The 19,914-nt window shown below is 66.4% G+C and overlaps 2 protein-coding genes across 4 annotated transcripts; both read left to right on the top strand.

Moving 5' to 3' along the window:
* The first annotated feature begins 455 nt into the window (after positions 1–455).
* On the top strand, positions 456–5,014 carry MXRA8 (matrix remodeling associated 8). Of its 2 annotated transcripts, XM_081146089.1 has the most exons (10): positions 456–762; positions 1,796–1,816; positions 1,935–2,231; positions 2,378–2,479; positions 2,591–3,064; positions 3,288–3,446; positions 3,579–3,621; positions 3,696–3,772; positions 3,878–3,958; positions 4,133–5,014. In XM_081146089.1, the coding sequence occupies exons 1-10, from the start codon at positions 522–524 to the stop codon at positions 4,156–4,158; spliced, it is 1,521 nt and encodes a 506-aa protein (XP_081002215.1). In that variant the 5' UTR covers positions 456–521; the 3' UTR covers positions 4,159–5,014. The 2 variants fall into 2 exon arrangements, with proteins under 2 accessions (XP_081002215.1, XP_081002214.1); XM_081146088.1 differs by lacking the exon at positions 1,796–1,816 and having other exon boundaries at positions 491–762; positions 1,917–2,231.
* A 2,717-nt stretch (positions 5,015–7,731) lies between these two features.
* Positions 7,732–19,522, top strand: DVL1 (dishevelled segment polarity protein 1). 2 transcript variants are annotated; one of them, XM_081144093.1, is made up of 15 exons: positions 7,732–7,960; positions 12,916–12,985; positions 13,174–13,295; positions 13,553–13,656; positions 13,898–14,036; positions 14,680–14,773; positions 14,861–14,930; positions 15,065–15,204; positions 15,280–15,356; positions 15,447–15,514; positions 15,662–15,739; positions 16,355–16,486; positions 16,560–16,727; positions 16,805–17,008; positions 18,175–19,522. In XM_081144093.1, exons 1-15 carry the CDS (start codon positions 7,791–7,793, stop codon positions 18,561–18,563), a joined length of 2,025 nt encoding a protein of 674 aa, XP_081000219.1. In that variant the 5' UTR covers positions 7,732–7,790; the 3' UTR covers positions 18,564–19,522. The 2 variants fall into 2 exon arrangements, with proteins under 2 accessions (XP_081000219.1, XP_081000218.1); XM_081144092.1 differs by having other exon boundaries at positions 15,662–15,814.
* Positions 19,523–19,914: the final 392 nt, after the last annotated feature.

Genomic DNA, 19,914 nt, shown 5'->3' with positions numbered 1-19,914 from the left:
CTGCTGCTGGGCTCCCCCCCCCCCCGGGGGCTGGTGCTATTCTGATCCCCATTTCATAGTTGAAGAAATGCAGCCTCAGAGGAGAAGGGCAGGGTCACCGCAGGCTAAAGGGAAGAGCCCGTGGTCTGGCGGCCTGGGCTCCTTGGGGTCCCCGCCCCCGGGATGCCTTTCCGCAGGCCTCCAGCTCCACAGCAGGCAGAGAGGGGACCCCGCCCCGCACAGTGGCCAGGCTGCCCACATGGGGGAATGCCCTGGGACAGTGTCCCCCTCCAGAGGCGGGGTGAGGGGATGCTCACTGCAGAACTCCAGCCCTGCAGCAACCCCAGAAGGGCCCCATATGTCACAGACGCCCACATGGCATCTGGGACCCCGCCCTCAGGCCCTCCTGCCCTCTGAGGGCTGGGCTATTGCCCCCTCTCCAGGACCAGAGCCAGAGAAGGGACCAGGTCTCTGCCTGGACTCCCCTCACTCTCTGGAACATAGTGGCCACCGTGCCCCCCTCCCCACCAGGCCAGCTTAGGATGGGGGGAGGCCAAGGGGCTGGGCAGAAGCCGAGGGGGCGGTCTGCAGACTGTCGACCGGCCCAAAGCTCCGTGATGTCATGGCGGGTGCTAAGGAGGGGGAGGGGGCCGGGCTGTTTTTCTGGAGAGTTAGAGCCTGAGGGAGTGAGACAAAGCCAGGCCAGCAGGGCCAGGCTGGCGGCGGGCGCCATGGAGCTGCGGTCCCAACGAGTCTTGCTCTGGAAACTTCTGCTTCTGCAGAGTGAGTTTGGGGTGTGGGAGTCAGGAGGCGGCAGCCGCCAGTGGGTCTGAGTGAGCTCGGGGTTTATAGGCAAATCCGCCCGTCTGAGCTCAAGCCCAGAGGGGTACGCTGCCCCCACTGGGAAGGGGACAGGTCTGGGGGACAGGTCTGGGGACCTCAGAGGGAGCAGCTTGTGATGATGAGGGCCCCCAGGCCCCAGGAGGGTGTGAGTCGTCAAACATCCTCCAGAACTTCCCTTCACGCAGAAGCTGGAGTCAGAAGCCAAATGGGCAGGGAGGCTGAGGCAGTGGACCGGGTCCCTGGTGCAGGCGGAGGCACCCCAGGCTGGGCTCCCAGTGGTCAGACGGGGAGCCAGCTGGGGATGGGGGGCCTGGGAACAGTGGGGCTTGCAGGGTCTGCTCCAGCCTCCCTCCCTGCCCCCAGCCCGCCGCCCTAGGCTGGCCTGCTGACCCGGCACATTCCTTGCCCTGGGCACTCAGCCACATCTCTGCAGCAGGAACTTGGCTGTGAGGTGGCGGATGGCGGGGTCACTCCTCACGTCCAGCGCTCTTGTGCTCAGACCTCTGCGCTTCAGAAACACCAGTGGGGCTCCAGCCCTGAGTGCTGGGGGTGGGAGGTGGCTCCCGGTGGACCGAGGACCGTAAGGGCTCCTTGGCCTGGCCCTCGGCAGGTGCGGTGCTAACCAGCCTCCCTCCTGCGTCGGGCTCCAGTGGCCTTGCTGCAGTGATGGGGCCGGCAGCCTCCACTCCTTAGGGTGGCCTTTGGTGACAAGCGCACGTTCCTGAGCCAGCCAGTGGGGGGTCGAACCCTAACCCTGCACTCACCTCCCAAAGGGCAGGTGCTGTCCCTGAGGCCCAGGGCAGGTGGCTGTGAGGATTAGGTGGGGCTGTGGCTTCTCTGGCCCTATTAGCACCCACCTCAGTGGAGGCTACAGAAGGGACCAGGGGCCAAGCGCCCCTCCCCGTGTTGGTGACTGGGCTGTAAAGGCCCAGGTCCCCCTCCCCCGCGTGACTCCCCCCTCTTCTCCTTCCAGGCTCTGCTGTCCTGTCCTCAGGTTAGTGGCCCCTCTCCCTGGGCGCCCACCGCGACAGCCGCCCTCCTGCCCGGCCGGCCCCGCCCTGTACCTGTCCCCTTAGGTCCCGCCCGACTTCCAGTGACCCGCTTCCCCGCAGGGCCCGCGTCCACGGGCAGCTCGGTGGTGTCCGAGTCCGCCGTGAGCTGGGCGGCGGGAGCCCGGGCGGTGCTGCGCTGCCAGAGCCCGCGCATGGTGTGGACCCAGGACCGGCTGCACGACCGCCAGCGCGTGGTCCACTGGGACCTGAGCGGCGGCCCGGCCGGGGGCGCCGCGCGCCGGCTGGTGGACATGTACTCGGCGGGCGAGCAGCGCGTGTACGAGCCGCGCGACCGCGGCCGCCTGCTGCTGTCGCCCTCGGCCTTCCACGACGGCAACTTCTCGCTGCTCATCCGCGGTACCGGGCGATGGACGGCGGCGGGGGCGCGCGGGCGGGGGCGCGCGGGCGGGGGCGCGCGGGCGGGGGCGCGCGGGCGGGGGCGCGCGGGCGGGGGCGCGCGGGCGGGGGCGCGGAGCTCAAGCCCGGTCTCCCCGGGTGCGTAGCGGTGGAGGCGGCGGACGAGGGGCTGTACACCTGTAACCTGCACCACCACTACTGCCACCTCTACGAGACGCTCGCCATCCGCCTCGAGGTCACCGACAGCCGTGAGTGCGCCGCCCCGCGCGGGCCCCCCCCCGCCCCGCCGCCTCCCCCCCGTCCCTGCCCCCGGCCCCGCCCTCGCCCCCCGCCCCGCGCTGACGCCCCGCGCCCCGCAGCCCGGAAAGCCGGCGCGCACTGGGACGGCGAGAAGGAGGTGCTGGTGGCGGCGCGCGGCGCGCCCGCGCTCCTGACCTGCGTGAACCGCGCGCACGTGTGGACCGACCGGCACCTGGAGGAGGCGCAGCAGGTGGTGCACTGGGACCTGCAGCCGCCCGGGGTCCCGCACGACCGCGCCGACCGCCTGCTCGACCTGTACGCGTCGGGCGAGCGCCGCGCCTACGGGCCGCCCGTCCTGCGCGACCGCGTGTCCGTGGAGGCGGACGCCTTTGCGCGCGGCGACTTCTCGCTGCGCATCGACCCGCTGGAGCCGGCCGACGAGGGCACCTACTCCTGCCACCTGCACCACCACTACTGCGGGCTGCACGAGCGCCGCATCTTCCACCTGAAGGTCACCGCGCCCGCCGCGCCCGCGCCGCCCCCGCGCGACTCGCCGGGCAACGGCTCCAGCCACAGCAGCGCCCCGGTCCCAGGTGCGGGAGGCCGCCCTGGGCGCCCGGGGAACGTCCAGGGGCTGGGAACGGCCCAGCCCGTCGAGCGGGAGCCCCCCCGCCCTGCCCGTGCCCGCCCCACTCACGGGACCTGGGTGTCAGCGAGGGGAGGCGCCCACGGGCCGCGGCCGCCTGTCCCTTCCCGAGGCCCACGCGGCGCGGTCAGCCACGCGGCGCACCCCCTGACCCGCCCTCCGCCCCGCAGACCCCACGGTGACGCGTGGCCGCAGCGTCATCAACGTCATTGTCCCCGAGGGCCGGGCCCACTTCTTCCAGCAGCTGGGCTACGTGCTGGCCACGCTGCTGCTCTGCATCCTGCTGCTCATCACGGGCATCCTGGCCACCCGTCAGCGCCGCCGCGGAGGTCAGCGCGGGGCCGGAGCCGGGGCGCCCCGGGGCCAGAGGCGGGCGCGGGGCCCGGGAGCCTCTGCGCTTGGCGGGGAGGGTTCCCGGGCCGGGCGCCAGGCTGCCCCGCTACACGAGTCTCCCTCCCCAGGTTACGAATACCCCTCGGACAGGAGGTCGGGGAAGCCTAAGGGGTGAGTGCCCCTCCCGGGGTCCTGGGCGCTCAGGCCCGGCCCCACCCGCGGTCCTAACCTCCCTCCCCCTCCAGGAAGGACGTGAACATGGTGGAGTTTCCTGTGGCCGCAGGGGACCAGGCTTTTTATAGGAGTGAGGACATCCAACTAGGTGAGGGACCCCCCCACCCCCGCCAGACCCCCCCCCCACATGCACCCAGTGAGGCGGCTGGGGCGGCGCCCCCGGGGGGCTCACCCTGCTTTCTCCCTGCACCAGATTACAAAAACAACATCCTGAAGGAGAGGGCTGAGCTGGCTCACTGCCCTCCGCCCGCCAAGCACATCGACTTGGACAAAGGTGAGTGGCTGGGGAGGGAGGCCGCTGTCCCTCCGAGCCCGGCCAGGTCCCGCTCCACTCCCTCTCAGAAGGCACCAGCCAGCCCCAGGGGAGGAGTCCCTGGCCACCTGGGCAGTCTTGCTGGATGGAGACGTGGAGGGCAGCCGCCCACCCACCTGTCCCCTTGGCTTCCAGAGTTCAGGAAGGAGTACTGCAAGTAAGGGGCTCGGGGCTCCTGGCTGGCCAGCAGCTCTCCCACCCCCTGTCTGTCCGTCTCGGAGCACATCTTCCTGACTGACCCTCCTGCAGCTCACCTGGTCCCCTTCCAGCGGCTGGTCCCGCTGTCCTGGAACTTGGCCCGGACTGGCGCAGAGTGGGCGGCCTGCAGAGCCCTCTCCTGGGAGCCACCCTCATTCTCAAAAGTAACAGTGGGCTCCTTGGGACCCTGCCTGTTCTGCGGCTGTACCCAGGCCCTCAGCAGCCCCTCTGCAGGCGCTCACGGCTGGCCCTGCCCCCCTCTGGCACAGCTGAGCCCTCACTGATGTTCACCAAGCCCTCAGGCTCTCCAGGCCTCTGCCCTGCGGAGGAGCCCGGCCTCTGCAGGGAGCTCAGCACAAGTCTTGGAGCTAGGGTCAGCCTCAGGGCCGGCACTGCCCCTTCTCCACGGCTTCCTGGGGGGAGCGGCCCGCTGGCTCCCAGACTGCACTGTGCCTTACCCAGCCAGGCCGCCATCGGCTCTGCACAGGGACCTGAGGACTGCACACTGCTGGCCCTGGGCTGATGCCCCTCTGTGGTGCCTCTGGCCACCTGGGGCTGCCCTGGGCCCTTTCTCTGCTTTCCACCCTGCTCCAGCCTCCTTTGCAATAAGCTGCCTTGACAGTCACTGGGCTCCAGGTGACTTTTGGCCCCTCCCTGGGCTGGAGTCTGGGGCTGGGGCATCATTTGGCTTCTGTTTTGTTTGAGGACCTGGGAGGGGTGAAGATGGCTCTAGAGTGGCCTGTGCGGCCACTCCTGACACCCACATTTGCTCCTCTTGGGGGATTGCCACCATCACAATAAAGACCTTTCTGATTTATAGACTTGGCCCCCGATATGCCTCTGCTGCCCCCCTCCACCTCCCAGGGGGCAGAGTCTGGGCCTTGGAATCCCCAGACTCAAGATGAATTTCCTTCATCTAAAGTCCCACGATCATCACACATGAGTGGAAGGTCTGGGAGGGTGTCCTGGGAAGGGGGACCTCAGGATTCTGCAGCACTGATGCCTGGTGGGGACGGAGTTTGTGGTCAGCTCCTGAGGGTTTATTTGAATGTGGGGGAGGGGAGCATGCTGGTGGACGTGAGGATGGGGTGGTGTTAGTTCAGTCCTCTGAGAAACAGATGGGACTGGATGTGTGAGAATGCAGGTGGATGGAGGTGGCAGGAGGAGGGAGGGCACCTGCAGACAGGGTGCAGGTGTGACACTCCTGGGGGGAGGGGCTACAGTAGGAAGGAGCCCGTTTCCCCAATCCTGACCCCATCCTCCAAAGCCCTCCCAGGACACCAGGGAGCTGGAAAGCCCCGATGGTCACCTAGGGTTGGAAAACCTCCGAGCTGGTGTGTTAAGAACCTGACCAGTTGAATGAGGGGGCAGGAGCCACCCACGCAGTTGGGCATACGAGCTCCCACTAGGGAAATGAAAGCTCTGGGGCTGTTTTCATGAAGATGCAGTGTCAATAAACTCACACAAAGGAAATAAAGTCTCAAGATTTATTACTCTGCAGATCCCAGAAACAGCAGGGGGGGAGGGCAGGCCCCCCGTCCCAGGTCACAAGCCGGTAGGGTAGAAGCACCTTTGACGTATAAGTGGTTGGGGTGGAGGTCACTAATTTTTCACAGGCTCAACTCTGAGTGGTTATTTTACAAGGTGCCCAGGAAAAGCAAGGTGGTAACTTGGGTGGGAATCCTAAGCTCGGGTCCTTATCTGAGTCCAGATTCTGGTGTGAGCCGTGGTAAAATGCCACGACTCAAATAGCTGTCCCCTCCACCCCTACACATACCCAAGGACCCATAGTGGCAAAGGCATGGAGGGAGGCCAGCCTGGGAGCTGTGGCTTGCTTGAGAATGTGCCTCTCTCCCAGCCCAGTGACCCCTGGCCCCACAGTGGCCACCGCTTCCACTGGGCAAGGCCTCACCTGTAAGGGCTTAGGCTCTGGCCACAAACTCACCCCTCCTTCAGGGCCTGAGCCTGACCACACTGCCACCAGCTGGGGTAGGCTATCAGCTTCTCTCCTCCGACTTGGGCTGTCAAGTGGGACAGACAGCCTTGGGGGCTGGAGTGCAGCTGGGGCATCCGACCCCCTGCATGTGTGTGCCAGCAGCCAAGCGTGTCTGGCGTAGAGGATGCTGGTCCCCCATGAGCTCTCAGGGCAGGCCCTGTCTTCCTCCTTCCCCGGACACCCAGCAGGAGGCTGTGATGGACCCTCCCTCCAAGGCCATCCTGCCTGGCTTCCTCGGATCACCTCTGGGGAACCGGAGACCCGGGCGGAGAAGGCCCAGGCTTTGCGGAATGGGTGCCAACCTCATAGAGCCAAGGGGAATGGAGATCAGGACCCCTGGCCTAGGATGACCTGGGGGTGGTCCCAGCCTGGGCGCCTCTAGTCAGTGGTGGACAGGTGGGGCCTTTTCCTGTGCTGGCCCACTGCCCGAGGACAGTCCTGACCAGGTAGGTGGGTCCAGCCAGCTGCAAGGCGTGTGCTGGGGACGGGTCCCAGGGGCATCACCCCCATCCCCATCAATCTAGCGTCCCATCGTAGGGCCGCCCCTCCTGGTTGCTCTCCTGTGGGGCTCCTTCCGGCGGACGCCTCCCGGGGTTGGGGGAGGGAGGTCCCCTCACTCCAGTGGGAGCAGCGCTCAGGGTCTCCCTAGGGAGGGCCTCGTGCGGGTTCCATGGACGGCGGCCCTTCCCCGCTGCCTGCAGCACCTGCGCCCGGGCACCTCTGCGCACACGTGCGCGCTCCGGGCCGCCCTGGTGACCCCGCAGTCGCCCTGGATCACACTCGAGCTCACGCCCGCGCTCCGGGGCCCCGCTTTCACCTGGCCCGTGGGCACCGGAAGAGGGGGCGCGAGGTCGGAGCCGCAGCGGGGGCGCAAAGCTACCCGGTGTCCTCCGCTCCCCTGAAGCCCCCAGCAGCCCGCCGACGCGACCCGGAGCCTCGGGACTCAGCCCCCGCGGGCCCCGGAGCTCTCTCGGGGGGGCGGAGCGTCGGGACCCGCCGAGGGCGCCCGGGGGGCGGGGCGGGGCCCGGGTCCCCTTCGGGCAGCTGGGGCGCGAGATGCAGGTGGGCCCCCCACCTCCTGCCCCGGGCGCGCCCCCGTCCGCCCGCCGCCGACAGCCGCGCCCGGAGCGATGCCCGGCGCCCCCGGGCGCCCCGCAGGGGGCCGAGGACGGGTCCCGCCGCGAGCGCGTGGCAGGCACGGCGCCGGCGCGCACACGCCGCCCGCCCCGCGCGCCCCGCCCCCCGCGCCCCGCCTCCCGCGCCTGCGCGGCCCCGCCCCGCGGCGGGCGGCCCGGTGACGTCAGGCCCGCCGGCTCTCGGGCGCCCCCCGCCGGCCGCGCGCTCAGCCCGGTGCCCGGCGGTCCCTGAACTGCGCGGCCCGAGGGGGCGGCGGGGCGCGGACGCGGCCGGGCCTCGCGCGCTCCCTGCCTGCGTCCCCGCGCCGGGGGCGGATGGGCGGCCGCGGGCCGCGGGGCAGCAGCCGGGGCGCGCGCGGAGCCGGGCGCGGCGGGCGGGCGAGGCCGGGGCGGCGGGCGGGGCGCAGGCCGGCGGCGGGGAGGCGCCCGCGCCCGAGCCCCGGGCCGGGCCCGCGCCCGCGCCATGGCGGAGACCAAGATCATCTACCACATGGACGAGGAGGAGACGCCGTACCTGGTGAAGCTGCCCGTGGCGCCCGAGCGCGTCACGCTGGCCGACTTCAAGAGCGTGCTCAGCAACCGGCCGGTGCACGCCTACAAATTCTTCTTCAAGTCCATGGACCAGGACTTCGGGTCAGTGCCGGGCGGGGGCCTGGGCTGCGCCCCGCGCGCGTGCGTGCCCGCCTGCCCGGCCCCGAGCCGGGCGCGCGGGGCCCGAGGACTGGAGCCGGGCGCGCGCCCTGGCCGCTCCACCACCCTGGGCCTGACCCGGGTGCCCGAGTGTGCGCGACCTGCGGGTCCCGGTCTGGGGCCCGGGGCGAACCTGCAGCCCCGCCTCGGGCCCGCCGCCCACCTTCTGGGAGGGCAGGTGCTTGGGGCTGGCCTGGAGGGCGTGTGATGCGTGGTCTGGGGTCCGAGGAGGGTCTTTGGGGAAGGGGTGGAGATGAGGGCGAGTCCCAGCCCCCCAGCGGGTCCCCTCGTTCCCATGGGGGGAGATGAGGTGACCTGGGACAGGGGTACGGATCAGTCCGCCGGGGTCTGTAGAAGTTTCTGGAGGCCCAAGACAGCCTGCCCCTGGCCCCCTCCTCCAGGATCCGGAGTACAGGGCAGAGGTTAAGGGTCACTCCCCCCACCCCTGCCCTGGGGTTGCTTGCCATTTGGCCTCTGTCCCTGCTGAGCCACACGGCACTGGGTGTCCTGGGAGCAGCCTCTGGGTCACCGTCCCAGCGTCTGGTCTTGGTGGTGGCTGTCTGCTGCGAGGACTTCCCGCTTGCACTGCCCGGGCCTCTGGGCGGCGAGCGGGAGGCGGGCTGTGTGGTCAAGGCCTGACCTGACACAGCCACCAGTAACCTGAGTCCCCAGCTCAGCCGCGCTGGGGCGGGGGAGCCAGAGGCCCCGTGGGCTGAGCAGGTGCGCCCGGCTGCCCTCAGGCAGTCCTTGCCCTTGTGTGTGGCTGTGTCTGGGTCTTTGACATTGAGGCCATTTCCTGGATTCTGTTGTTTGCCTGGGCCCTGGGCAGCCCCGGGTCAGGTCAAGCTGGGGCTACTCTGCAGCTCTCGGGGACCTGAAGGATGGATGCTTGGACAACCGGACTCTCTTCGGCCCCCCACCACCAAGGGGAGGCGGAGAGGGGTGGGTGTGTCCCTGGCAGCCTTAGAAGGCTGGACACCCGGAGCCCTGCCTGGCTGGCCTTCCTGCTGGCCCAGGTTAGGAGCCCACATGAGGCCAGGCTCACGGGCGGGGCATCCTGTGCCCTCCCCCTGCCCTCCCTGGGCAACCTCACAAAGCCTCTGCACCTCTGGATCTGGGCTGCTTTGGCCCTGACTGTCGGCTGTGTGAAAAGGCACTTTTGTTTTTAACTTAGTTTATTGTTTTGACAAAAATTACCAAAGCTACAAACCAAAGCCAGTAGAGAGCATATGGTGTGGCAAGGCATGTGCCCAGCCCGTAGTTTGCTGCCCTCGGACCATGCTCTGGACCATGTCCTGAGGGCCTGCTGCCAGAGAGCCACTGTGGGCCGCCCACGAGCTGCAGAGGCCCCCACTCCCCATGCATTCCCAGCAGGACCTGTCGGTGCCCTGGCTGAGGAGGTGGGTGGGCAGGCCATTGGGGTCTTGGAGCAGGACTGGAGTACTTTAGGTTGTCTGAGCAGGCCTGGAAGTGGCTGGGATGTGGGGGCGGGAACAGGACCTGGCTGGGAGGCAGGGGCAGCTGCGAGGCCAGTGTGGGTCGGGACAGGGGGATGGGTTTGGGTGATGCTGGTAGGCACAGTGGGCAGACAAGATGGGGTAGGCTCCTTGGATCTCTGGGTGGTGTGGCCTGGTCACCGAGGACCCCCATCAGCTGCCTCCTTTCTCCCGTTCCCTGAGATCTGCCTGCAGAGTCCTGAGGTCCGCCTATCCTATAATCATTTATTCAGTGGCTTAAACTTCCTCTGGGAGGGGCAACCAGTTACACTTTAGCGTGAATGAAATCTGGGTACCTAGTGGAGGTGGCTGGAGGTAGGGAGAAGGTGGGCAGGTCCTGCAGGGCAGGGAGCATTGGCCACCCCATGCCACGGTGGCCTCAGATGGGGGGCTGTGAGAAACACCTTGGTGAACCTGGGCTTCCTGCTTCCCCCCACCCACAATGGGCTGGGCCCTGAGTCCCCATTTCTGGCCACGGCTGGCCACCTAGTGAGGGAAGGGGGAGTCTGACACAGGGCTAGGGCCATGTGCTCTGGAACGGGCCCCACTTCCCATGGGTGTCCTTGGCCAAGTGGGTAGAGGATCCTGCACTCATCCCCCCCTTTCCCCATGCATGTCTGTTCTGACCCAGCAAAGTTGGGGAGGGTTTCTGGGTCTGTGATGAATGGCAGTGTAGGGAGGGGTCTGGGCCCCGCCCTCGGGTTCCATGAGTCTCACAGCACCTTCAGCAGGATTGCTGGGCTGATTCTCAGCCTGGCTGGACTTGGCACTTAGCGCATCTGGCTGTAGTCCAGGTTCCTCTATTTCTGGGCCAGGACCTCTGGTCTCTGGGCCACTTGCTTATGGGCCCTGGGTGGTGCTGTGTTGGGGCTACAGGGCAGGGGGTGGGCACTCAGTCTACTGAGTCCCATTCTGCTCTCCACAGCTGTGCCATTTGGGGTCAGTGGCCCAGGAAGTGTTGGTCACCTCGCCCCCCCCCCCAGCTTATGGCACGGTGTGGAGGTCTGAGCCCCCCTTGCCCTGAAGCCTGTAGAGTCTGGGTTTGGTTGGGGGTGCTCTTTGGGGTATTGGAGACGGCCTTCCTCCCCTGGCTGGTGCCAACTCTCTTTGCCAATTTCCTGCTCTGTGACTACCCTGTGCCTCTGGGGGCGCACTTAGAGCTGTCCCTTGGGGAAGGGCTGGCGGTGGTGTGCTGTAGCCTGGGGAACCCCTCGGGTTTTCCTGGGCCCTTGGCCACACTCAGCTCTCGGGGCCATGCTCTGAGCAGATTCCTCGCCAGGGAGAGCCTGCGGGGGTGGCGGGTGGGGCCGGGCAGCCACAAGTTTGAGGTTAACTGGGATCTCGCCAGCAATTCTGAGGTCAGGGGCAAGATGCCACCAGGGGTGCCTGGGTGGCCGCCTCTGAGGTTTAGTGGAGGCTGCTATGGAGGTCTGCTCTCCCACCCAGTGAGGCCAGCCCAGGGGAGCCTCAGGGGTGTTGGGTGGCATTTCCCCAACCGCCACCCCTTGGCTCCCAGCCAGCAGTGGGGCACACCCCGAGGAGAGCCCTGTGCCCTTTGTCCTGGGGGCTCTCTGGTCTGTCTCCTCCCTCCCTGCTGTCCTGGCCTAGCTGGGCCGGGGCCTGTGGAACCCCCATTGCCCTGCCCCCAGGTGGAAGGCAAGATGCTCTGTCATGGGTATAGGACGGGGGTTCCTCAGGCTGGGGAGGGCTGGGGCAGCAGGACCTCTGGGACCTGAGAGGGTGTCTGTGCCTGGGTGGGGGGCTCACAGGCCTTGGGCAGCCCAGGGTGATGGGTCATGGAGAGGCCCTGGCTGGGTGGGCAGTACGGGACTGGGGTGCTCCTGGGCCTCTTGGGGAGCCAGGGGTGCCCTGTGGTATGGGAGCTGGGGGGGGGGGTGCTCATCTCCCTCCCTGTGGGTGAATCAGAAAGGGCCAGAGCTTGGGTGTGTCAGGAAGGCCGCCGGCGTGGCCACCTGGGCTGTGTGGGGACTAGGTCCCACCTGGGTATCTCTTCCTGCTGTCACTCAGAGATGGTGCTTTCAGTCCACCGGGCTCCCCTCTCTGTCAGCTGCAGCTGGCAGAGTCCCAGATGTCCCCAGCCCACCCCAGGTCTGGGCCAGGTCACAGTCTCCCCGGAAGCTCAGCTCTGGGGGGCTGTGGTGCATGAGTGGGGGCCCTGAGAAATGACCTTTTCTGCAGGTTGAGATGTCCACCTTATTGGTGCATGTGGGGCTGGCCCTGGAAGGTGTCAGGGGTGTGTGTGTCCATAGGACCTTGGCAGTTGCTCCCTCCCCCAGATTGGCCCTGTCTCCTCCATCGACTGCCCCAGGGTCTAGGGCCCCCTCCCCGTGTTCGGGGTGAACTGAGGCCTTGCTCCCCAGGTGGGAGTGTGGGGTGCCGGCTCTGCCACCTGCTGCTGCCTAGGACTAGCCAAGCTGAGTCTGCTTCCTGCCCAGTCTCCTGGCTCCCGTTTCTCTACTGGGCCCAAGTCCTGGGCACGGAAATCCTGTTGTACTGGGCAAGGCTGAACTCCAGGGGGCCAGGACATCTGGGCCCCCGCCTGCTGCAGGCCCCGATCCTGCCTGGCCTGCTCTCTGGGCCTCCAGGGGCCACCCTGTGGGGGTGTGTCTGGCCCACATCCCAGGCCTATCCTTCCCCATGGCCCCTTGCCAGCTGTGCTGGCTGCTGTTCCCCTCACCTCTCTGAACCTGAAACCTGGACCCCACTCCCACCCCCCGCCTGTTTCCCATACCAGGGTCATGGGCTTCCTTCCCAGTGTTGCCCTGCCCTCTGCATCCTGCCTTCCCCATAACTCAGGCCCACCTGACCAGGGGCAGCATTAAGAAATAGGTCCGGCTGGTCGATGTGGAGTGGGTGTGGCCAGTGGGGCTGACTTCTCAGGGGCCTAGCTGTCCTCTCAGGTCTTGAGTTGGGCTGGTGCAGCAAGTGGGGTCTACTTGTCTCCCTGGCTGGGCAGGTGGCCTGCCCTTGGAGAGAGCGTGTGGTACTGTGCCATCTAGACCTGCCTGTGTCCATGGGGTCTGACAGCCTTCGCACTTGTGCTGACGCCTGCTGTGAACCAGGCCCCATGCTGGGCTGTCGGGGGCGGGGGGGGGGTAGGGGGGCTGCAGGGAAGAAGCCAGACAGAGCCCCTCCCTCACGGATCTGCCCCATGGGGCGCACAGACACAGAGCAAGGTGGAACTCGCATTATAGGGTGCTGCAGGTGGTGGCACCCCCATGCTGGAGTCCCCAGCAAGAGAATGTGGTGGGCAGGACATCCACACAGACTGACAGCTGGGCGTGTGGCTGGGCGCCTTGGTGGGTTGGGGGTCTTGTCTCCAGAGCTCACTGGTGAGAGCAGCCCCCTTGTGGGTGGTCTCACCGAGGCGTTTGCCTGCAGGGTGGTGAAGGAGGAGATCTCTGCTGATAACGCCAGGCTGCCCTGCTTCAATGGCCGCGTGGTCTCCTGGGTGAGTCTGGGGGGTGTTGGCAGAGGGCACTCAGCTGGGGTGGGGGTGGTTCCAGAATCGCAGGGGGCTGGGCTCAGGTGAGCTGAGTGTGTGTGTGGGAGGCTGGTCACCTGCACCCTGGGTGTCCTGTGGGAGTCAGTGGCTGGAGGCTAGTGGCACCCCTGAGCCTCACTATCCTCCATCCACAGCTGGTCCTGGCGGAGGGTGCTCACTCGGATGCAGGCTCTCAGGCCACCGACGGCCATACCGACCTGCCCCCACCTCTTGAGCGGATGGGCGGCATCGGGGACTCCCGGCCCCCATCTTTCCAGTAAGAACTCTGGGGGGGCTGAGCCCAGTGGTCCTGTGGGGCCCCTGCCAGGCCTATCCGGGGGTAGGCAGCTGAGAGGGACTCACAGACAGTAGGAACTGATTAGCAGAGGAGGGGCCGGCAAAGGCTCAGACCAAGCAGGTGGGTGGACAAGGGCCCCTGTGGAGTCAGGGCCTCACCAGGCAAGGGGAGGCAAAGGACTGAGAGGGGTCCGAGGCGTTGGGGGCCCAGCCTGCCCAACACTCTTGTTGGCACAGCCCGAATGTGGCCAGCAGCCGTGATGGGATGGACAACGAGACCGGCACCGAATCCATGGTCAGCCACCGGCGCGAGCGAGCCCGACGCCGGAACCGGGAGGAAGGTAACAGGCCATACCCTGGGCCCTGGACCCGTGGCCACCCCTGGTCCTTGCTGATCACGAGTTACTGCACCAGGCCAGTGGGGGTCTCTGGGAAGAGGTCCTAGGCCTGACTTCTCAAGGATTTCGCCGACCCACCAGCAACCCCATAGTTTTGCTGCCAGCTCTGAGGTCAACGGGCTTGAGGCTGCCCATGACCTCCAGGGATCCCTGAAGTTGGCTCACTTCCCTTCTGTCTCCACAGCCACTCGGGCCAACGGACATCCAAGGGGGGACCGGCGGCGGGACCTGGGCTTGCCCCCTGACAGTGCCTCCACCGTGCTGAGCAGCGAACTTGAGTCCAGCAGCTTCATTGACTCTGAGGAGGATGACAACACGAGCCGGTGCGTGGGCCTGTGCAAGGATGTGTGCACATGTGTGTGCACGTGTGCACACGTGTGTGGGTGTGTGCATGTGTGCTCGTGTGCACAGGCATGTGTGTGTTCAGGTATGTGCTGTGTGTTTTGACGCATGCACCTGTGCAGGTGTGTGTGGGCATGGTCACGGGCATGTGCACATGGGTGTTCGTTGTGATTGTGCAAATGCGTGGTATTTGTGGCTGTGGGTGTGTACACGAGCATGTGTGCAAATGGATGTGTGGGGGGGGCATGTGTATGTCATGCTTGTGTGTGCAAACATGGGTGTTTTACAGGGGTGTGTGCGTGTTGTATACATGCATGTGTGCACAGGTGTGTGTCCATGTGCACTTTGTACACACACGAGTGTGTGCCAACATGAATGGCCATGTTGACTTACCTGGTGCTTGTGTCTCCATGTTTGCTTCTGATCTTTACTCTCTTTATAGAGAGTGAAGATCCCTGTAGGTTCGGGGTTTGCACATCACACGTGCAGGGTAGGGTGTGTGCAACCAGGAGCTGAGCCTTCTGACAGATACCACCTGGCCCCACCTGCCACCTCTGGTCCCCTCCCCTCTGCACCTCTGACCTTCGTGCCCCCTGACCTCCATGCCCCCCCCCGCACCCGCAGGCTGAGCAGCTCTACGGAGCAGAGCACCTCGTCCCGGCTTATCCGGAAGCACAAGCGGCGGCGGCGGAAGCAGCGCCTTCGGCAGGCAGACCGCGTAGGTGGCAGATAGCAGGTAGCGCCAGCAGGTAGGCGGGGTCTGTGCTTCCGGCCCGCCCCTCACCTTGCGCCCTGCCCTTCCCAGGCCTCTTCCTTCAGCAGCATCACAGACTCCACCATGTCCCTGAATATCATCACGGTCACGCTCAACATGGGTGAGGATCCAGTGGGGTCCCTGGGCAGGTGGGGCGCCCCTAGGTGGAAATGGGAGTCCCTGGCTGGGGGTGTTGGTTCCCTGGGTGGGAACGGGGGTCCCTGGGCTGGGCTGCTAACTACTCCTACCCCCCAGAGAGGCACCACTTCCTAGGCATCAGCATCGTGGGTCAGAGCAACGACCGGGGCGATGGTGGCATCTACATCGGCTCCATCATGAAGGGCGGGGCTGTGGCTGCGGACGGCCGCATCGAGCCCGGAGACATGCTGCTGCAGGTGGGGGCACAGGGAGCTGCTGGGGGCCAAGAGGCCAGCACCCCTGCCCACCGCACTGAACCCTTGTCCCCCCAGGTGAACGATGTCAACTTTGAGAACATGAGCAATGACGACGCTGTGCGGGTGCTGCGGGAGATTGTGTCCCAGACAGGGTGAGGCCCGAGGGACGGGGGGGGGGTGGCACGCGGGGGACACGGGACCTGAGGCCTGGCCCACGTGACCTGTCTGTTCCCGCCCCGCAGGCCCATCAGCCTCACGGTGGCCAAGTGCTGGGACCCAACCCCCCGGAGCTACTTCACGGTCCCGAGGGGTGAGTGAGCCCACGGGTGCTGGTGTGGGGTGGGGGGATGGGGCTCCCGGCCCAGCCTGAGGGCCTCTGTCCTCTTTGTCCTTTTGCTCCACTTTCTCTCTTATATCTGTCCACCCATCTGTCTGTTGCCACGCGGTGGCCACCCAGCTGACCCCGTCCGGCCCATCGACCCAGCCGCTTGGCTGTCGCACACGGCGGCGCTGACCGGAGCCCTGCCCCGCTACGGTACGAGCCCCTGCTCCAGCGCCGTCACCCGCACCAGCTCCTCCTCACTAACCAGCTCTGTGCCCGGCGCCCCACGTAAGTGGCAGCTCTTAGTTTAGGGAAACTGAAGCACCAGGGCCAAGGATCGGGCTGAGGTTCCACCTGGCACGGTTGCACCCAAGGGCCGTGCCAGCCTCAGAATCCATGCTGCTGTGAGGCCCCTGGGTCAGATACCGGGCCCACATGTGCCTACAGGCTCAGGTTCCTCCCAGTGCACATCCTGTGCCATGCGAGTGGAGGTGCCTGGAGGGGCTGGGCCAGCCGGGGTCCCTGCCCGGGGATCCTCTGTGGCCGGGCAGGCAAGTGTGCCCATGGTGGAGCTCCACCTGCTTTCTACCACTAACACGACTAACAGCTCGGAGGCGGGGAGGAAAGAGGCTGTGACCTGCGGGGCTCTAGGCTGTGGTGGGGATGCCTTGCCCTGGTTTGGGCCCAGATCCTGTTGAAGTATCTGCAGGGGTAGGACATCAGTCCCTGGACACCTGCTTCTGGGCCCCGGGTTCTGAGGGGGTGCAGTGGGCGGGGGTCTGTGCTGAGCGCCCGGCTGCTGCCCGCTGAGGGGGCCGTGCCTTGCAGAGCTGGAGGAGGCGCCCCTGACGGTAAAAAGTGACATGGGAGCCGTGGTCCGGGTCATGCAGCTGCCGGACTCTGGCCTGGAGATCCGCGACCGCATGTGGCTCAAGATCACCATCGCCAACGCCGTCATCGGTGAGCGGCCCGCCGGGCGCTGCGGGGTGGGCAGCAGGGGTGGCCGGCTCCCGCCTCACACGGGCCTCGGCAGGTGCTGACGTGGTGGACTGGCTGTATACACACGTGGAGGGCTTCAAGGAGCGGCGGGAGGCCCGCAAATACGCCAGCAGCATGCTGAAGCGCGGCTTCCTGCGGCACACCGTGAACAAGGTCACCTTCTCCGAGCAGTGCTACTACGTCTTTGGGGACCTGTGCAGCAGTGAGTGGGGGGGCTGCAGGGTGGGGGTCCTGGGGGACCCGCTCACGCCACCCTCACGCGTCTTTCCCTCCCACCAGATCTTGAAGCCCTGAATCTCAACAGCGGCTCCAGCGGGGCCTCGGATCAGGACACGCTGGCCCCGCTGCCCCACCCGGCTCCCTGGCCCCTGGGTCAGGGGTACCCCTACCAGTACCCAGGGCCCCCGCCCTGCTTCCCACCCGCATACCAGGACCCTGGCTTCAGCTACGGCAGTGGCAGTGCTGGGAGTCAGCAGAGTGAAGGTGAGAGCCCGCTGGTGCCTAGCTCCCTGCCGCCTGCCGCTTATCTCTGCCCTGTGTGCCCGCTCCCTGCCCTGTGCGCTCTGCCTGCTCTGTGCTCGGGTTCTGGGTGGGCTCCCTCTGCATGGGGGGGGGTGAGGAGGAGGAGCCTGGAGGCTTTGTGGGTTGCGGGGCAGAGGCAGGAAGTCAGGAGGTGGTGTGGGAAGGGTGGTGTGGTAGCCTGGGGTGGGGGAGTGCAGAGGGGCCCCAGGACACAGTGGGGGACAGAAAGCTCCTCCAGACACCTGCAGCCCAGCATGGAGCCAGAGTGGCCATCTTCACAGATAACCCCATCCCCACGCTGGGATGTGTGGGGAGCTGAGGGGACAGGCTGGGGGCATTCCTGAGGAGGAACAGTGGCCCGAGGCTGAGTAGGGACCAGTGAGGCCAGAGGGCAGTGCCCATAGGGTCAGGGGAGAAGTCAGGCAGCTGGCCCTGTGGATCCAGACAGGAGAGCAGGTCGAGGCCCGCAGTGCCAGAGGGGAAGCTGGTGGGGGGCATGCCCTGTAGGAGGGCAACGGGTGCGGGTGCCGGGCTGGGCCTGGTGTGTAACTCATGCTATCCCTTGCTTTGTGCTGAGCAAGCCTTAGACTGAAGGACTAGCGGAATGGACCCTCGGGGCCGGTAAGCCAGGGTCCTGCCCGGCGTCCCTCTCGGCATGTCCCTAGCCAGCTGGCGTCCTTGAGTTCCCAGCGTTTCTGAGAACCCAGGGCAGGGCTGAGCCGAGTAGTTAGCCAGGGCCTTGGGGTCCAGTGGAAGGTGGGTCTTCGGGTGGGGGGGCCCAGGTTGGCCAATGGGAGCCGGCATATGGGGTCTTTACGGGTGCCTCAGTTTCTCAGCTGCTAGACCAGGCCCTCCATGCAGGCATTGGGGTGAGGTTTGGGGGCATCGAACTGGCCCCAGCGTGTCCCCACCTGCCTGCCACTGCCCCCTGCCCCCGCCTGCTGCAGCTGCTCCTGCGTCTCTGGGCAGGGCCAGTCCTGCTCTCGTGTCTGCATGGCCACCCCTCTCATCCCCGCCCCGGCTCGGGACCACCAGGCTCTGCCCTAGGTGCCCTAGCAGGGGTCAGTTGTCCTGGAAGAGGTGAGGCCTGGCACTGACAGTCCCTTCCTTTCCCTTTTCCATCCCAGGAAGCAAAAGCAGCGGGTCTACCCGGAGCGCGGGCGGGAGCAGCCGGCGGGCCCTGGGCCGAGAGCAGGAGCGCCGGGGGCCTGGAGCTGGGGGCAGTGGCAGCGAGTCAGACCACACGGCCCCAAGCAGAGCAGGTGGCAGCAGCTGGAGGGAGCGTCCCGCCAGCCAGCTCAGTCGTGGCAGCAGCCCACACAGCCAGGCCTCGGCCACTGCTCCGGGGCTCCCCCCACTGCACCCCCTGACGAAGGCGTACTCAGTGGTGGGTGGGCCGCCTGGGGGGCCCCCTGTCCGGGAGCTGGCCGCTGTCCCCCCAGAGCTGACAGGCAGTCGCCAGTCCTTCCAGAAGGCCATGGGAAACCCCTGTGAGTTCTTCGTCGACATCATGTGACCGAGGACAGCATGCCTTCTGCCCGCCTTGCTGTGGGGGCCCCGGGGGTCCTGTTGCTCCCGCAGGAGGGCGCTACATCTGGAGTTTGTGTGGCCTTGCCTTAGCAGTGGCCGTCATGGGTCAGCTTTCCATGTGCACAAGGGGCCATGCTGTGGGGTCCGGAGCAGACGGAGTGGGAGCAAGCTGGAGGGCAGCCTGAGCTCCCTGATTTGGACTCAGCACTGCGTCCATTCCTGGTGAGAGCAGCTGTGTCCATGGGGATCTGGGTGGGGGCATCTCTATGCTCAGCAGTCTGACCTGCCTCCCTGGTGTGTGCCTCAGGGACCCCCAGTTGCCCACAGCGCTGTATACAGGGCTCCAGGCCAAGCTGAGAGGTGGCTGCTGGGCCTGGGCCCCACTGGTCACTCAGTTTGCAGGCCCCACCCATCTTGCCTAGGCTGGGGAACCATGTTGGGGGTGGAATCAGAGCCTCCAGACCTCTCTGGCTGCCCAGGGTAGGGGTATAATTTATTTATTTATTTCTTGTCCTGTGTCCTCTGGGAAGGGTGGTGGCCAAGCCAGCCCCCATGCCCAGCTGGAGCAGAGTTTGCATGTCCCCCCACTGCCGGGTCTCGGAGCTAATGCAGGGACACTGGTTGTGTCTGAAAGTGTGTGTGGGGGGTGGTGAGGGGGAGACGGGAGAGGGGCACATCTCGGCGGTGGTAGGAGTGGGACTTGACCCACAGGCGCTCAGCTGCTGCAGGGACAGGTCTGGGGGAGAGGGGCGGCCAGCCCGCCCTTCCCTGCTGCCCTCAGGTGACCACCCACCAGCACACATGGCTTCCTTCCCAGCGACTCTGGCCTGCACACGGCTGCGCTGTAGATACTGTATCACGTCAGAGCGTCGTCTGGATAGTTACTAGAGCTGCTTCTGTGTAAATGCTATTTTAAACACTAAAAAGCGTTTTAATTTTATGGGACTGAGGTGTGGCCTGTGTCTGTTCTCTCCTGCCTGGCTGCCTGAGGAGACTGGGGTGTGGGGGTCGATCCAGCCTCCCCGGGTCTGGCCGGAGCGGAACCAGGACTTGCCAGGTGCTGTCTTCTGGGCCTCGGCTCAGCAATGAGACTGTGACCCGGGCTGGCAGCCGGCAAGGTCCTGGCGGAAAGTCTTCTGTCCGAGGTGCTGGCTTCTGGCTCCAGGGGTCTCGGCGGCTGGCGCTGGCCTTGGTGCTGAACCCCCACCCGGCCTGGGCTCTGTCCGCGGTGCTGGAGGTGGGCTGACCCCGTTCTGCGTGCTCAGGCCAGGCCAGGGAGAGAAAAGGAAGCTGGTGTCCACCTTCCACCAGAGTGGGCCTCTGTCCTGCACTGGGGC

This window comes from Miniopterus schreibersii (assembly GCF_964146895.1).
Source record: "Miniopterus schreibersii genome assembly, chromosome: 8".
Classification (NCBI taxonomy): domain Eukaryota; kingdom Metazoa; phylum Chordata; class Mammalia; order Chiroptera; family Miniopteridae; genus Miniopterus; species Miniopterus schreibersii.
Note: the sequence above shows the minus strand (reverse complement) of the source record. Positions and strands in the feature narration are given on the sequence as shown.

What these genes read in the sequence shown, in the direction of transcription:
- MXRA8 (XM_081146089.1), top strand. Translation starts at nt 522, where the DNA reads ATGGGGGGAGGCCAAGGGGCTGGGCAGAAGCCGAGGGGGCGGTCTGCA. An exon ending in GAAACTTCTGCTTCTGCAGA is followed by an intron (nt 763 to 1,795) that starts GTGAGTTTGGGG and finishes TTCTCCTTCCAG; the next exon opens with GCTCTGCTGTCCTGTCCTCA. An exon ending in CTCTGCTGTCCTGTCCTCAG is followed by an intron (nt 1,817 to 1,934) that starts GTTAGTGGCCCC and finishes GCTTCCCCGCAG; the next exon opens with GGCCCGCGTCCACGGGCAGC.
- DVL1 (XM_081144092.1), top strand. Translation starts at nt 7,791, where the DNA reads ATGGCGGAGACCAAGATCATCTACCACATGGACGAGGAGGAGACGCCG. An exon ending in CTCTGTGCCCGGCGCCCCAC is followed by an intron (nt 15,815 to 16,354) that starts GTAAGTGGCAGC and finishes CGTGCCTTGCAG; the next exon opens with AGCTGGAGGAGGCGCCCCTG. An exon ending in TGGGAGTCAGCAGAGTGAAG is followed by an intron (nt 17,009 to 18,174) that starts GTGAGAGCCCGC and finishes TTTCCATCCCAG; the next exon opens with GAAGCAAAAGCAGCGGGTCT.